Source organism: Dermacentor silvarum, chromosome 3 (assembly GCF_013339745.2).
Source record: "Dermacentor silvarum isolate Dsil-2018 chromosome 3, BIME_Dsil_1.4, whole genome shotgun sequence".
In the NCBI taxonomy this organism is placed as follows: domain Eukaryota; kingdom Metazoa; phylum Arthropoda; class Arachnida; order Ixodida; family Ixodidae; genus Dermacentor; species Dermacentor silvarum.
This window is the reverse complement of record NC_051156.1, coordinates 78,519,734-78,536,055: the sequence shown is the minus strand read 5'-3', so window position 1 is coordinate 78,536,055 and position 16,322 is coordinate 78,519,734. Positions and strand designations below refer to the sequence as shown.

Sequence of the window (16,322 nt, the reverse complement as noted above, 5' to 3'; positions counted from 1 at the left end):
TATCGCGGATTCTATCAAGAATGAAATAAACTATTTTGCTCCTCAATAACATCAAGTTGGACGAATTTGGTGGTGTTAAAAAGTAAAACATTAAAGTCTGGATCAAATGGAGTTCCCTTTATTGGATATAAATTATAGATGAATATTTTCAGCGAAATTGAACTACAGGACTCGCACATGTAAGTGAGATGTTGTTGCCATTATACCTGCGTATGCGAGGCTGTCAATCTTAGCTGGACTGCTTTTTAGAGCGCAGCTTTTAGGCTTCCGTTCCTATGGTGAGCGTCGGCGGCGTCACTTGTAACCGAGCGAACGAACGCTGCGAAGGATGAAAGAGCGAATGCGGATCGCCGCGAGGCATGAAAGACGAGAGGAGGTAAGCTGAGAGGAGGGTGCAGCGGAAACATGATGCGGAAATCGGAGGAGGAGGGTATTGCGAAAGCGTGAGAAGACAAGCGTACTGCTGCGACGATGACGCCAGAGTAGCTCACATCGTCTGGGAGGTCTGTCGGCAGCGGCTGCCGTAAATAGCGCCCACGCATCACCCTCGCGCTGGCCCCAGTGCTCCCGCGATCTCCAGATGAGCGAGGCAGTCGCGCGACACTTTGCTCCACTTGCAGCGTGTCGCACGAGACAGATTTTCCGCGCCAGCCAATATATCGCAAAATGAAAACACGTATGGAGGTGCGCTCAAATTTCGCATTAGGGAGTATCCTAATCGTGGGTGAATTTTTTTCTCATAAATTAGAAAAATTTTAGATACTAAACAGTATTTCACGCACTAGGTGAAATACTATGTTTTCTTACATGTGAAGGTAAGAAATAAAAAAAAATGCTCAAAGAGCAATGCGCCAAATTGCTTGGCTATATCTTGTTGCCGCTGTCTCTATATATAGTCAAGACGGGACGCCGTCGGGGATAGAAGCAATAGTGCCTAATCTGTGCATCTGTTTCTCTGCCATGTTCTTATGCTCAGTCTTGCCAATCTACCAAAGAACACGAGTATTATGAGCCAATTCGTTGGCAAGGGTATTAACAAGTAGGCTGCCTGCTAAAGATTGCGCGAAATTCTTGTTTTACAGGTCTTATCACAGGACCTCTGGCGCACCGTTTCAACGCACGGCCGGTCATCATCGCAGGCGCGGTGATCTCGGGTATTGGTGCGATGCTGAGCTTCTTCGCCAATAGCATCGCCATCATGACAGTGACACTTGGAGCGATACATGGTAAGATTTCCTGTGTTTCAATACTGCACTGCTGTACCCACAAAACGCGGTCGACTCACCACAGATGTCTCTGGAATACGAGAACACGAAAATGTTCAGCCCTGGAGAAACTCAAGGACAAAGTAGATTTGGCCGCGCCTGTTGCCCAGTGCTTCTCATAACTAGAGGTTGTACGTTTAAGGCCAGAAGTAATCAAGCTTCGCCGTCGATACCGCATGCGGAAAATTCTTGTGGCCACGAGTAAATACGACAGAAGCGAAGCGAAAATGTCCACCCCTATAAGGATAACACTGGCTCTATCAAGACCTGCGTTGCCCCAGCGAAACGCAAATCCTGGTTCTTGGTGTTCAGATTTCTGGGCGTGTTAAAAAAAATGTGGGCAGCCTGCACTAGTGGTGCAAGGCTGGAGTAAACAGCGGAGCTTGTGATTTACCTAGTTTCTTCCAGGTTTTACTAGGCTTGGCTAAGCTTTGCTAGGAAATTATAAGTGCTGCTTGGCACGGTATTCCGAATCGGCTCGCCACCGACGCGCAGATTCTCGCTTGGCCGCTCGACGCACTTCAAGATGAGCGGCGGCTTCTTCGGGTGTCCGGATCTTTGGACGTCCCATGTCAAGGCTACGTGTACTCGTCACAGAGTCAACGAGAGTTCTGCCACCGTCGCGGCGGCTCCGAGCTTTAATCTTCCCGGTGACGTCACGGCCAAAGTGCGCCTCCACACTTGCCAGGGCGTGGCTGGTAGAAACCTTCCGAGCTACTGCCAGGGACCCCTAATGCTGTCACGGGCATGGCGCGCGTACGGCGCGAACGCGGAGAAACGGGGAAGCGCGGACGGCGTCGGCAGCAGCTCGGCGCGTTGTCTCGTTGGTGCTGCTACAATTTTTCTCTCTCTCGCTCTCATGTTTTTCTTTCTCTCTCCTGGGCATAGCGTGCTTTGCGCATGCTCTCCTTCCCTCTCAACGTCTCATGTCAAGGCAACATATGCACGGCACAGAGAGCAGGGGAAGCACATGCCGCTACGGGAGGTGGTTGCTAGGCAACGCGAGTGACGTCTTCGCTAGGCGAGTTTTTGCGAACGCTACGCGGGGAAATGAACAGCTGAAACCACTCCGCTGTTAAAAACGTTCACGCCAAATTTGCTCCAATGGTTTCACATCGGTGACCCTGGAAAAAGCTATATGCACTTTTGGTTGTCGGTGTACCAAAAACAAAACGATAGCGTCATTGTTCCGTCTTCCTCGAAGCAGGCAAGCCCGCTGCACATGCTCACGAAGGAGAAAAAAAAACGCGTTTACGCTTAATACCTGCTACAGCACTACACGGAGGCTTACCGCAGAATGAAAGAGCGGAGCCCGGAAAGCCGAACCCGTGAACGGGCGGCGAGTTAGTTCAGCCTTTTCTGAGCAGTGCAAGCTGGCGGCCGCATCGTAAACAACAGCAGTAATAGCGCACCCGAAACATCTCTGCGCCCTACAGGTGCAGTCATACATAACAACCCCCCCCCCCCCCCTTCTTCTTTAAACGATAGGTCTTCACACAGTACAGTCCTATGGATATCGGTCCGGGGGACCAGGCTGTGGTTGCTGGGTCCTTGGAATTTCTTGAGTTACTTTTCGAGAAGTTAAGGATATCACTCTGCCCGTAACAGCTTCGCCACCTTGAGCTACCAGTGGTAAGGTATCGCTCGTTACGTCATACTAGATCGCCCCCTCTTCTGGAGAACTGGCTGCCACAAAGTCACTGTCTGACTCATGTAGCAGGAGCTGGTCGTTGTGTCTTCGCCACGTGAAGGAGCCTCGTGGCTAGTCGTGCAAATGCTGTAAGAGACAGGTTCCGTTTGCTGCGCGATTACACGCCTCTCATCAAATGCGGCGGGTCACCGTAGTTACGACCCAGAACGCGTTCAACAATAATAAACGTGCGTTGAACACTCGGGCGTCGAACAGCCTGTCTGAACTGCTGATGGTGGACTCTCCTCTCCACTACTTGTTTGCTAGCATACAGGCGTGTTCGAAGGCGTCGGGCCACAAATAAAAAAATAAAAGGGTTTATTTGGCGTGAGGACAATTTTGGTAAGGTAACGAAAGACTACGTACTTTCCTTTGCCAACCGTTCTCCAGACCTCGCCTTTCGTAGAGCCGCCTTGAGCATATCCACATACATTCAGCAATACATTCAACGCGGTCACCCAGTGCCGCCGCTGCTCCACCTTCGGATCGCGCTGCGATTCTACGGCGCCGCGGAACCATTCAGGTTGTCACCGGGGACCTCGTTAATGTTTAATTATTTATTAATAATTAATTATTTCACCTGGGCGCCCGTTGGCCACATCTGGCCCTTGCGCCAATAAACCACACTAATCAATCAATCAATATTTACTTTATTTAATTATTGAATGAGACGAGCTCCAGGGGCACGGCGCGTTCTTCTTCGTTGTTTTCCTTTTTCCATCGTCCGCGCAGGTTGAAAACGTAGAATACACACACACTCTCTACGCACAAAGAACGCACGTTTTCAGCAAACAAAACAAATAAAAGTCGGTACAGCGACACAAACCGCAGTGGCTGCAAGAACCAATGTGAGCTTGTGGCCAGGCGAGTTTGGGTAAAGCGCTAAAACCAAATAGTTCGTTGCATTTTACTCAGCAGAATGCGCGCGCAAGCACTGCAACATGTATATTCGCAGTAATCTGCTGCAAAAATTATTTTTTTACGATTGAACCAATCGTACACGTAAATTATTTACGTACCCTCCACACCAGATAGCATACTTGACCCAAAAAGTGTTACTTTCAGAAGTGATACTTAAGTGTAGTTTTTGAAGTGCTCTCCAAAAGTTTCCTAACCCTGGTACTTTTGCCGCACTTATTGACGCCCTACTTAAGTTCCGTTTGTGAATACGGGCCTAACACTTTTCGGGTCAAGTAGGTCGACTGGTGTTGAGGATACATATATAATTTATGTGTACGATTGATTGAATCGTGAAAAAAGAAAATAAGTTTGGCAGCAGAATAATGCGGATATATATGTTGCAGTGCGTGCACGTGCATTCTGCTGAGAAAAATACAAAAGAAATATTTGGTTTTAGTGCTTTACTCAAACTCGTCTGGCCCAGAGTTCTCATCCGTTCTCGCAGCCACTGCGGTTGTGTGTGCCACCGTCCAGAGATTTCTTTTTTGGTTTTGTTGCTGAAAACGTGCGGTGTTTGTGCGCGTAGAGTATGTGTTGTGTGTTTTCAACCCGCCTGGGCGATGCAAAAAAGGAAAACAAACTTTTCCGAAGAAGAACGCGCCGTGCTCCTGGAGCTCGTTTCGCGTATTACTTAAATTAAATATTTTAATTAAGTAATAACGAGGTCCCTGATGACAACCTGAAACGTTCCGGCGCCGTAGAATAGCAGCACGATCAGAAGCACGGGGCGGCACCGGGTGACCGCGTTCGCTGACTTTTGGGACCAGTGGCAGCATTTCCAACAGCCGTAGCACCGCTTGCTTGGAGAAGCGGTACCGCCACGAGAATTCCACGTCGTTGTATACTTCCATGGGATTCTGTCGATTCTTAAGCCGTGGCCGTAGTGGCGGCGCGTATCGGTGTGCCTCATCCTCCGTAATATCGTGCGCACGTCCGGCGAAATCGGCAAAGTCCGTGAGGCGGCCGTAGCAGTCTTCCATCTTACTTGCTAGGCGAGAGTAGCGAAAGTCGCACTTAAGGTTGCCAATGGCTGCACATTAATTTCCGGCACTCAAGTGTCGATTAATGTTTACCTTAAGTACAAGATTTGTCTATGAAACGTGTTGAGCATCGACCGGCTACTTAAGTCATAAGTTAAGGGTAGAGAGAGAGATAAATAAGATGCGAAAGGCTGGGAGGTTAACCGGAAGGTAGATATCCAGTATGCTACCCTGCACTGGGGAAGGGTTAAGGGGAGAAAGAAAGACAAAGAAAAATGCGCACACTTAGAAGAAGAGGGAGATAAAAAAAAACACGTAAATAGACAAAGGAACTCATTAGCGTCACAGTTGTTGAAGCAGGTCGCTTGACCGAAGGAACTTCAGTAGCGCCCTCGTCGCCTTCTGGTGTGAAGACCGTATCAGCCGGCATTCTAAGATCGTTTGCTCAGAAAGCGGCCGGTCGTCGAGGCGTGCCAACTCCGTCACGAGCGACTGTCTCGGGGAGCTGTAGCTGGGACAATGACGTGAATACGGGCCTTAGGGAGACACGCGAAGGCGCGGCGACGCTCCGCGGTGTGCCACATGCGGCCACCCAGGCAAATGGTTGCACAGGCGCCTTGAGAGCCAGAGGTACCATAGGCGGTGCTTACGGCGTATCGCCTGCTACTCTGCCGGCGTGCGCAATGCCTCGCCTGACACTGGCCCCGTAGCTTTACTTGCATCGCGGTGCCCGAACGCCCGCATTTCGTGCAAACCTTCGTAAAGCGCTCAGTCCTTTATGTCAAGCGGCACGACAAACTGCTTGAAGTGTACAGTAGTAGTCCGAGAGTTTTTTCTTTAATAGTTGACAGTATGCTGTATACACGACGGGTGTGCCTATGTGCTACTTGTCTCAGTTTACCTAATGAACTCAACATTGTTAAGTCCCACTTTATTATTAAAACCTACTCAGTCCAATCCGTAGAGCTATGTGCTGACTTGGAAAAAACACTGCAGTTGACGAAGAGCTTTCTGAGGCTAGTTAGTCACATATGTAGTGCTTGTTGACATGTACTTGTATTTTCACGTTAGGTCATTTTGCCGCGGAACACAACTTAACCGTCCTTTATTAGCATGGGGCGGTTGCATTGCTATAGAGGCAAAGTAATGCTCGTTTACAGTTTGTAATCTTACAATAAATGGGTTGGCTGCGCCAAGGAAGACAGACAGATAGACCGGAGATGCAAGGAAGAGCAGCGACAAAAACATTGTAGGACAGGTTCATGCTGTAATACGCGCCTCAGCTCCTTTCAATTAAGATTTATTATGAACACGATCCCGAAAATTACCGTAGAAGTCCCTCATAAACTCACGACACATAAAAAAAGTTGCAGTGGCTTAGCTCGGCTATGCCAGGATATACGTAGCGTTACCAAAGGTTCAGCTGATTATTCTTAGCTTTCCTGGTTGTCTCCTACGCTCAACCGCTAATTGCCAGGCAACTACTTCGGGATCCGATGAGTCAAGCTTCGTTCTTCTGCGCTGTTGAGCAGCATTTGCGCTCTCCTTCTCCGTGGCTATACCACACTGGCAAACGCCAGTCAGAAGCGCAGAGGCTCCAGCGCAGTGTCAGACAGCGACTCCACAGCGAGCGCGCGCCGGCGCCAGTGCGTCTACCACGGCTACGACGTCACTCCTCTGGAATGCGCAGACCGGCGGCGGTGAGTCGCGCGCGGCGGCGGCGGAGTGCGCGAGAGGTGCCGGCTCCAGTGGCTCCGGTGCGCAAGCCGTGTGACATCACTGATCCTTGCGCATGCGCAGCACGGCTCTTGATGTGCCGCGCGAAACGGGCTTGGCTAGGCCAGTGTAGCTAACGCTACAAAAGCAGGCATTCTACGAGCAAATCCTTACTCTTTTGAGCAGTTTGTTCAGCGACGGGTGATAACATCCAACGCTTTATGTACGGCGAAGATGTCAGCAAATTTACGACGCCAGCACGAGGGCGAGCTTTCGCGCGTGCCGGCGCAGTAGCAGGTGACACGCCGCGTAAGCCCTATTCGGTTCTCAGCACGCATGTGCAAGCAGACTGCATGTGGCGCTCCGGGGCACACGGCCGCGCGCTCGCGTGATTCCCCTAAAAGTGGACGTGCCAGTACTTCTTCAATTCTCGGCCATCTACACCTGCTTGAAAGATGTGATGTCATTTTTAGAGAAATGTCTTCTTGAAAGTGACGCAAGGAGCCCCCATATCCATTGTATTGAGTATTTTTCGGTGTCAAGACAAGAATTTATGGTCATCTTCCAGTTTCCGCACAAGCGAATGCCGCCATCGTTCTTCACAACCGGTACCAGAGGTATCGCAATGTGGCTTAACACGACGGGAGTGATGCTATATGGAGTCTCAATAACTTCCTCAACTCGGCTTCTAGAGCTGGCAGTAAAGCAAAAGGAACGCTTCGAGCTGTTGAAAACTTCGCGTGCCCTTCTTCTGGCAGAACCAGTTCGGTGTGTTATCCAGCGATGATGCCTACTGCATCCTTGAAGATATTGCTGTACCGACCCAGTAAGGTCTCCATCCTGGCCATGTCGGTGACTTGTACAAAGCTGTCTCCAATCTGTTCAAGGTTAGTGTGTTGCTCCAGTTCAGTTGCATGCTCTAGTGCCAGCCTCGATCAATACGTGGAGGTTGTCCCTTTACAACCCGCAACCGGCAGGTTGCCATTTTAATCGTTGTGTCGGACTTCGGCGAAGCCTAGGCTAGCGCACTTGACGAAGGCTTCTGCGTACGTTCCGCGCTTTGTTGACACTGGGTTAAGCTTCGTGTTCGAGAACAACTTCTTGAACATTTGCAGTAACATCACGGACGCTGCTGCGCCGGTTTTGTGTCTTATACACACAGGCTTGTTGTCAACTTTAGCACTGTCAGTTACTGGGACGACATTATTGAGTTCGACCATGCCGCAGTCGGCCACACTGACATCCATTTTCAGGGGGTTTTCATTTTCTTCCACCTTTTGCTCCGACAGGCGCGCTTTGTATCATATATGTCACTTAATTTGACACTTGTAGCAAGTAACAGCAGTATGTGGACAGCCTTTGTTCGCATAAATTGCCTAGTCCTAGCGGAAGCTGCAAGAAGACGACGCATGCGGTTTCTAAGCACGCATCTCGTGCACTTTAGACGCACCACTTTCCGAAGCATGCGTGAGCGGCGCACTTCTGCTAGCAGTTTCCATCGCGAGAACGTTCCGCACTGTTTTCTAGAGCGCTAGTTTCTTGTTCTCGGTTAAGAGTCGTTAATGCTGCTTCGTGCTTGAACCTCTATACGAATCTGTCGTGGAAGGCTTGGTCAAGAAAATATCCGTTGTCAGTAGTCTGTGCCAACTTCCTTAGCTTGGAGATGAAGTCAGCCATAGCCTCATTCTCTAGTTGACATCGCTTGTAAAACTTGTGGTCTGAACGGATGGCCGTGGAGCCAAGTGAACCTGAAGTATCCCTTTCAGTCAATCAAACGTCTTGTCTGAAGGCAGCTCCAGTGCTCTTGGTGACTTTAAGCATGCTTGAGACTTCGCATCGATAACGCTAAGCAACGAACCTTATCGTCCTCGGCGTCCTGATTCTATGTGTCCAACGCGGCTCATGGTGGAACAAGAGGGTTCCTCGCCTGCTGCTGCGCTTGTGGTGGTCTTGATGGACAGTTGCCGCCGCCTCCAGGGACCTGCTTTACTATATTCCAAGATTCGACAATCTAACATCGAGAAATGCGTTGGGAAACTAAGCGCGAATAAATTAGACCAAGGCACGGGAACATGACCAGGACAACAACGAGGGCATGTCTGGCATTGATGGGGAGGCACTTGAAGCCATGGACGATGTCGCGTTACCTTTATGGACTAACACGGTTTAATCACCTTCGTCGATAATATGTTGTGGCATGCTCGAGGCAGTAAAGCCAGGCAGACCCACTCACAGGAGAAATTGAAATCGCGTGTATTCTTATCGTCTGCTATAGAATTGTACGGACGTTTACAGCAGAGTTGGAGAGAGCGGAGCCCGAGAAATGGGATCCTAAAAACCACCGCCGAGTAACTTGAGCCTTTGCAGCGAGAGCGCGCTTGAGTCACTATCATGAGCAGCAGCCACAACAGAGCCTCAGAAAGGACTTCGCGCCTGGCCTGCCGCAATCACAATACATAACAATCATCCTAAACAAAGAATAGCCACTTGTTATAAAACTTCACGTAGTGTCTTTTATGCAATTGGTTCATCTTTCCAGAAGGCTTGGCCTCTTTAACACGATTCCATTGTTGCAAATACTACGGCATAACATTGTGTCACACGGAGCTGGACTAATCGTGATGCGTGGGTGGACGAGTATGCTTCATTGTTCACCTGAATTTTGATAATTTGACAGCGTGGGTTTGACACACATGCACATAGGCAGAAAATTAAGCTATTTTGTTTCTGTATGTGTGTCACGCTCACTCACTCACACACGCAAACAGAAACACACACACACACACGCAGAGGAGACAGCACTCCAGGCATGTTGCGTTAAGGCAGACGCTAATGGCACTGTTTCTATGCGAAAATATTTAACTGTGCTTGATATTACTAGCATGACAAATGAGCAACACCCGAACAAGGTGAGAGCAGGAGCCAACGTTTCGACAAGCGGACTTGTGTTCTTCAAGGCGACATATGCTATAGAGCATATGTCGCCTTGAAGAAGACAAGTCCACTTGTCGAAACGTTGAATCCTGCTGTCAACTTCTTCTCGTGTTGCTCGTCGTCTTGAATTTCCCTCTCCCGCATTCCCCGTGTTTTCCCTAGCATTGCAAATGTAAAACAAGAAATGAAAAAGCTGATGTGCTCTTTCAGGTATCAAAAATGTTTAATTAAGATTGTCATACTACTTAGCATGTGATAATATCGTCGCTAGAAAAATTGCCAAGGCTTTATAATAGGCAGAAGCTGTTGCGACTGCAAGTGCAAAGTTACTAAAGTGCGACAAAGTGTTACCCGTTTATACATGAAATGCGTGCTTTTGCCATTTCTCTCTCGCAGCCATCGGGGCTGGTATGGTGTTTGTCGTCTCGCCGACCATAATCAGCGAGCACTTCGTCAAGCACAAAGGTCTAGCAATGGGCATCAACTTTACCGGCGTCACAATGGGCACGTTCGTCTTTCCCAAACTTCTCGAGTTCCTCACCAAGACGTACGGCCTGCGCGGTGCACTGCTCATCTTCGGTGCCATTGTAATGAATGGACTCGCGTTCAGTCTGTTCCCGCGGACACCCAAGTGGCGAAGCGCCCCACCCGAACAGAAGCAGGCCAATGCGCAGAATTTGTCGATTACCTCTAGTGGGGATAAGAAGCACGGGACTTTGCGCCACGGGCTCACTGTGTTCAAGCACCCCATCTTTTATCTCGTCATGTACAGCTTCATTGTTCACAGCTTCGGCTTCGAGTGTTACATATCATTGTTCGTGGACTTCGCCGTAGACCGAGGCGTCGCCGTTTCCAGTGCAGTTACTATGGTTTCTATGGGAGCCATCGCCGAAGCCCTCGGCAGGCTCACACTCCCGGCCGCCGTCGACCGTGGCTGGCTGACCAACAAGCAGCTCATCGTACTCATCTTTGCCGTCCAGGGTGGCATGTTCATAATCCTACCTTTCCTCTACATTCACGGGCTCATATTTACCGTGGCCGCCGTCATCGCCTACACCATTGGCACTGGTCTAGTGCTGTTCCCCGTCATCCTCGCCATTTACCTTGGCCAGGAAAGGATGTCCATGTCATACGGAATGGTCATCGCCTCAGCCGGGCTGCTCTCGTTTATAAAGCCCTCTGTGATAGGTAAGCATGAAACACAAATGCTTGTTATCCTACATTGCTAGTTTTGGTAACCACAACGTGTTGTTTTAATCAGGAGCACAATTCAAACACGTACATCTGCTGTCACAGAAAGTAACTGCAAGTCACAAACGTTACCGAGTTGTAAAATACGCCAAATATTCTCAACCTCGTTCCTATCACCGCAAAGAAAAATTGTTTTAATTTTGCTATGAAGAAAAATTGATAATTACCTGAATAACATATTTGTTTTCACCATATAGTCGAATAAAGCAATTTATGGCCTCATAACTTTGAGCCCGTTGCAAATACAAGTTACATTTATTCACGCGTTATACGTCGTGATGATGAATGTAGGGATATGTTACATGAGGACGTCGAGTTAGAGGTCGCAAATATAAAAACTCGGTTTACTATAGTCATGGGCCTTATTTCATTATTCGTGATCTGTGCACGGCACACACTGACAGGACGAAAGGAACATAGACCAGCACGATAATCACAAGCGGACACAAACAATTCCTGATCTGTGTTTGTTTCAACCGACTAGTTTGTGTGGTGCATAGTGCAAGAGCAACGAAAACCAACCAGTTAGGACAATTCATCGCTCTGCCAATTGAAGCACATCAACGAGGAAGTTTCGAAAAGATAGGCTGGAGAACAGGCATTTGTAAACTATGGCATCTACAGTAGAAATAGCGGAGGAGGTGTGTCGGTTAACTTCACGCCACGAAAGTTATAGTCAAGAATATATACCATCTTCCTCAAACGCAGCAGCCCGAAGTTGACGTAGAAAAACCCGCACATGAAGCGATATATGTTATATAATTAATATCGATTACAGATATTACAATTACAGATACAGCCTTAGTGCAATATGTAGAACGGCTAGTGGCAACGTGTAGTGAGCGTGGATGAGTAAGCCCCAGAGTTGTCCTCAATATTGCCGAAGATGGAAAGGAAAAGCTACAATCAGTCAACGTGGCAGCAACTGGGATACAGGCAGAGGAATTAAGGTCGTTACTCGCAAACAATAAGCTCGAAATCAGGCGGATAAGGTCCGAATAAGGCAATGAATGAAACGCTGGAATTGCAGGCGGGAGTAGAGTAGAACAAAAAGAGAGTAGCAAACTTTACAAAACAGCAAAATCTCCAATGGAGATGCCACAGAGTATGAAAGTCTCGAACAGCAGAACTTTGGTCAGATTCAGTAAGCCGGTTAAACTGAAAAAAAAAAACAGAAAATTGGGATGTAAGGGACATTTGAACGTGTCAACTAGGAAAACTCAAAGGAGCAGTAAATACTGGTGAAAGCGTAAGATCAGCAAGAACACCGCTTGTTATTTACCAGAATAATATGTTTGCAAAGACAATCAAGCCAATCGTCAGGAAACTTTATCCCCGCAACAATATAATTATAGCAACAGTGGAATTCTACAGCAAACAGCCTTGTGCACAGAGCCAACGTGTAGCCACGATTAGACCAGTAGCTGAGAACAAATTTAAGCACAAATTGTAACTGGGAATCAAGTAATGGGAGGTTTGCAAGGTATTTTCTAAAACCCAATATGCGCAGCCGGGACACAAGGAGGTACACAAACGATGTACAGAGGCACTGAATTTCTATCATTTATTTAGGATTCGTCAAACCACCTTTACGCATGCAAGCATTTGATCAAATCGACCAGCATTCACATTTGAAGATGATAATCTAAAATTTTCATTCTTTATCACTGGTAACTACGATTACTTGCACAAAGACCATCATATTTCTTAATTTCTGCTGCATTAACTACCTGTCTCTCTACTTTTATTTAGGAATGCCTTAGAAAAGTGGTCGATTTTACCATTAGGAGGTGAATAGGGGCTCTATAATCTACAACTATTCCAAATGTTTCTACTCCAATGGTGCAATCAGCCCTCCACAATTCGTGAAAAAATGTTTCGGGCCACCCCCAACTTCGCCTGTCTGTCACGCGACGTCACGAAAACCGCGATAGCTCTCCATCTGATATGGCATGTACACACTTATTATGCATGAATAAACCGACCAGAAGAAAACGAATTATGGCTGATTCGACGCTTTTTCGCCGTTAGCAATCTTCTATTGGTCAACAGTTTTCGGACTGCGCCCACTTCACCTGTCTGTCACGCAACGTCAGAAAACCGCGAAAACTCACCGCTTCAAAGTGACGTGTAGACGTTAAAAATGCATTAATAGGCCGAAAAAAATTGAATTTTTTTTCTGATGGCTGCCCAGCGATTTCTGATGCATTCGCTACTTGCACATTCTGGTGAACATGGATTTATATGCGTATAATAAATCTTTTTACGTGGCAGTAACACGTTATCGAGCCCTTTCGGCACATATACGACATCGCTCTGCCAACTCTTCCTTGCTGAGGATTCGTTTTAGCGGCATTCTTCACCTTCCGTTGCACGCCACCGCGATTTTTGGACCAGCCACCGCAAGCTAAGTAAGGGGAAGCGGACCAATCGGAGACTACGGCACCACCCTCTTCATCCGGCTATCTATGTTTACTGCGCTGACTCTGCCTCATCGAAACCCTTTCCACTTTAGCGTGCTCCACGGCCCTTGTCAGCAAATTATATAAGAAAAAACGCTCAGTGAAGGCAATGTTATTGGTTTTGAAAGCGAACAAATGTGACCCCCTATAAACGAGGAGAGTGTTTGGTTCGGCTGTTCAGACAACGCTGCGGGTTACCGATTGATGCTTGCGTCAGTGGTTACGTAAATTTGACGTCCAGAGATTGGAATAAAAACAGGTCGGAATAGTTTGGCGTTATAGGGCCCCAGGTCACAGCACGTTGGCTATTTCTATCACATAAGTAATTTTGTGTTCCGGCAATCTGCCCACTGAAGTTGGTATCATGCGTATGGCGTACTCATGTAAAACTGATAGCCTGAATTAAAAAAAAAACTGTTTCTCGAAATGATTCGGTGAGAATTCCCAAGCCATTCAATTGTGACCCCTTCTCCCCATTCTTACTTACGGCCGAGCCAGAGCAGTTGACATAAGTACACATGCAGAGCTAATGAGGCAGTTACATCCTTTGATAAGGCTACTTTCAAGTGATGCTGTCTCTCACTTCCTTTTGCAGGATACTTCCGGGACAACGTTGGAGCCTACGATGTGCTTTTCGTCATCTGCGGGTCGCTCATAGCTTTTGCAGCTATAATATGGATCCTTGTGTTCATGTGGGAAGCGAGAGAGAAGAAAAAAGATATCATGGGCAAAGGTGGCTCGCTTGAAGGTGCTGAGACCGCTACACAAATGTAGTAATTATTATATGATGGTTTAAATTATGAAGTGGCAAACACACACTCGGTCATTGTAGAATATGAAAACGCTAGCAGTGGTCAACGGGTGAAGTCGGCTTCCTGCCGCTGAAATCCTCATTCCTCGTTTTTTATCGCCTTCGGCATACGCGAGGGGATTCAGACAGCTCCTCACTGCCACTCGCTCAGTGGCAGCATGGGCGCTGCATCCGTAATTCATACATTCGAAAAACTGTAATTATATTTCTGTAAATTTCGCATTATATCTGTGCAACAACGTGACATTATATACCATATTGTCACATTGTCGTGACGGTCAAGAACAAGCCAGTGTTACAAATGTGAATAACGATTGTAGCTCTTTACTGGGCTAACCTGTGTGCAGAAAAACAGGTCGCTCTCAAATCACCATGATAGCAGCGAAAATCGTCGTTGGTCATCACAATCTGTACTACGGGTCATGTGCTTCGGCTATTTATACATGACACATTGTATATTCCAGCGTAATTACTGGTACTGGCTAACGTTTAACAACGTACACGATAATTCTGGTCGTGGGCGCAATCTGATCAGACAAGAATCGTTCGCCATAGAATGGGTGAAGACATTCAGGAAAGTTTCGACGCATACGGTATATATATATATATATATATATATATATATATATATATATATATATAAAAGGTGCCATTGCAAAACCTACGGCGTTTCGTCGTCAAATGTCTGGTGACCAATCACCGCAGGACTTCAGATCGTATCTTGCGCCGTGTTCTTCAATCCCCCCAACCTTTTTATTGTTCAACAGCTTGGCTAACGTTAGCTGGGACACCATATATGTATATTGATTTACAATTCCTACAAATCTAAACTCACAGAGACGTGTTCCAATGTTGTATTGCTCTTATTGATCGTTACGCGCCGAAGAAGTTATATCGCTTACATGTATATATGCTTTAGGTGTTCATATTATGTGATTGCTTAATTAGCTTTTTTTCTTGTTCTCTTAGGTATTTTGTGAGAGCCTAAATGCAAATAATTGCCTCACGCTGTTTTTGTATCGGCCGGGACATAAGCAAATCCATGACGCAAGCGTATGTTGTGAACTTGTACAGCTGAATAAAAAATTCACTTCACAGATAGCCTTAACAAGCTTCATGAAAGAAACCCACTCTCACGCCACCTTAATTACGATGCCGAATTACCAAGGAGACCTTCTTGGTCTTTCGATAACCCCCATGATTTTCATATTGCGTGCCCATTCATCATGAAACACGTGGTACCCAATGCATCGCTGCGGCGGCCCGACCTTGGCTGGAATTTCAGAGTTGTCAATACGATAAAAGTGAAATTTCGATGTATGCTACTGTTGCTAAGAATACTGCGCCTAAGCTTTAAACTACACTAGCAGTGATTAACAGAGCCGAAAGAAGTGGCACTGTAGTATTTGGTCATCAACTGTGAGAAATAGCAGGGAATGGGCGCAATTTAAGAGAGCCCTGCCACAGTTTACAAAAGCTTTAAAATGTGTCTGGTGTTAAAGATTGTATAGTCGGGAACAATGTACGAAGACTGGAGAGGCCCCGCCAAGATGACTGAAGTGCAGCCGCCAATTGCCTCCGCGAGTAGAGAAATAGTCCTACTCAAAAGTACCGCCAATTCGAAGCGTGGGCGACCATGTTCTGCGTCGGCGGGGTCACTGGCCGACCGGCTCATGACGTAAGTCTGCAGTGCGCGCCCATTGGTGGACGCTCGTGTACATCCGAGTTTGAAGAGAAAATGCCGCTGACTTCTAAATTCGTACCCTTCTATAGTAACAAATTAGTATTTAAACAAATATGTTGTGGGCTTTACCGTTCCGAAACAGCCCACTCGATCGTGATGGACGCCGCCCGAGTGGAAGGGTCCGAATTAATTTTGAGCGTGTTTTTTTATTCAGTCACTTCGGAAAACCGCAGCCACAGCAGAGAATCGAACCAACGACCTCGAGCTCAGCAGCAGAACGCCGTATATCTGCTGAGATATCGCAGTGGTCACAAATTGTTTCCGACAAGACATTCTTGATGGGCCTAGCAAGAATGGTGTTAACAGTAAGCAAATGCTGCTCCTACTAAGGCCTCGTGGCTCTTCACTATCTGCTCGCCATTAGTATTTTCCTAGAAGTCATGCTGCCGCGCACACGAGGAACGCTGCCTGCGATGCTTCGCCCATCAAAGCCGCGAGATTTAGTTGGGGCATGTCATTGCGATTGACTGTCCCGAGTCTCTGAAGCACCTCCCGATCGCAGAAGCTAC

At 47.4% G+C, this 16,322-nt stretch overlaps 1 protein-coding gene across 2 annotated transcripts in view; it reads left to right on the top strand.

Annotated features, from left to right (window-relative positions):
* The window catches only part of LOC119445528 (monocarboxylate transporter 9), a 46,615-nt gene extending 31,444 nt beyond the window's left edge, over positions 1–15,171 (top strand). For both annotated transcript variants that reach the window (XM_037709794.2, XM_049663373.1), the window contains exons 5-7: positions 1,083–1,226; positions 9,942–10,733; positions 13,854–15,171. In XM_037709794.2, the coding sequence (XP_037565722.1) occupies positions 1,083–1,226; positions 9,942–10,733; positions 13,854–14,032 (1,115 nt within the window). In that variant the 3' untranslated portion in view covers positions 14,033–15,171. The remainder of the gene's footprint in view (positions 1–1,082; positions 1,227–9,941; positions 10,734–13,853) is intronic.
* Positions 15,172–16,322: the final 1,151 nt, after the last annotated feature.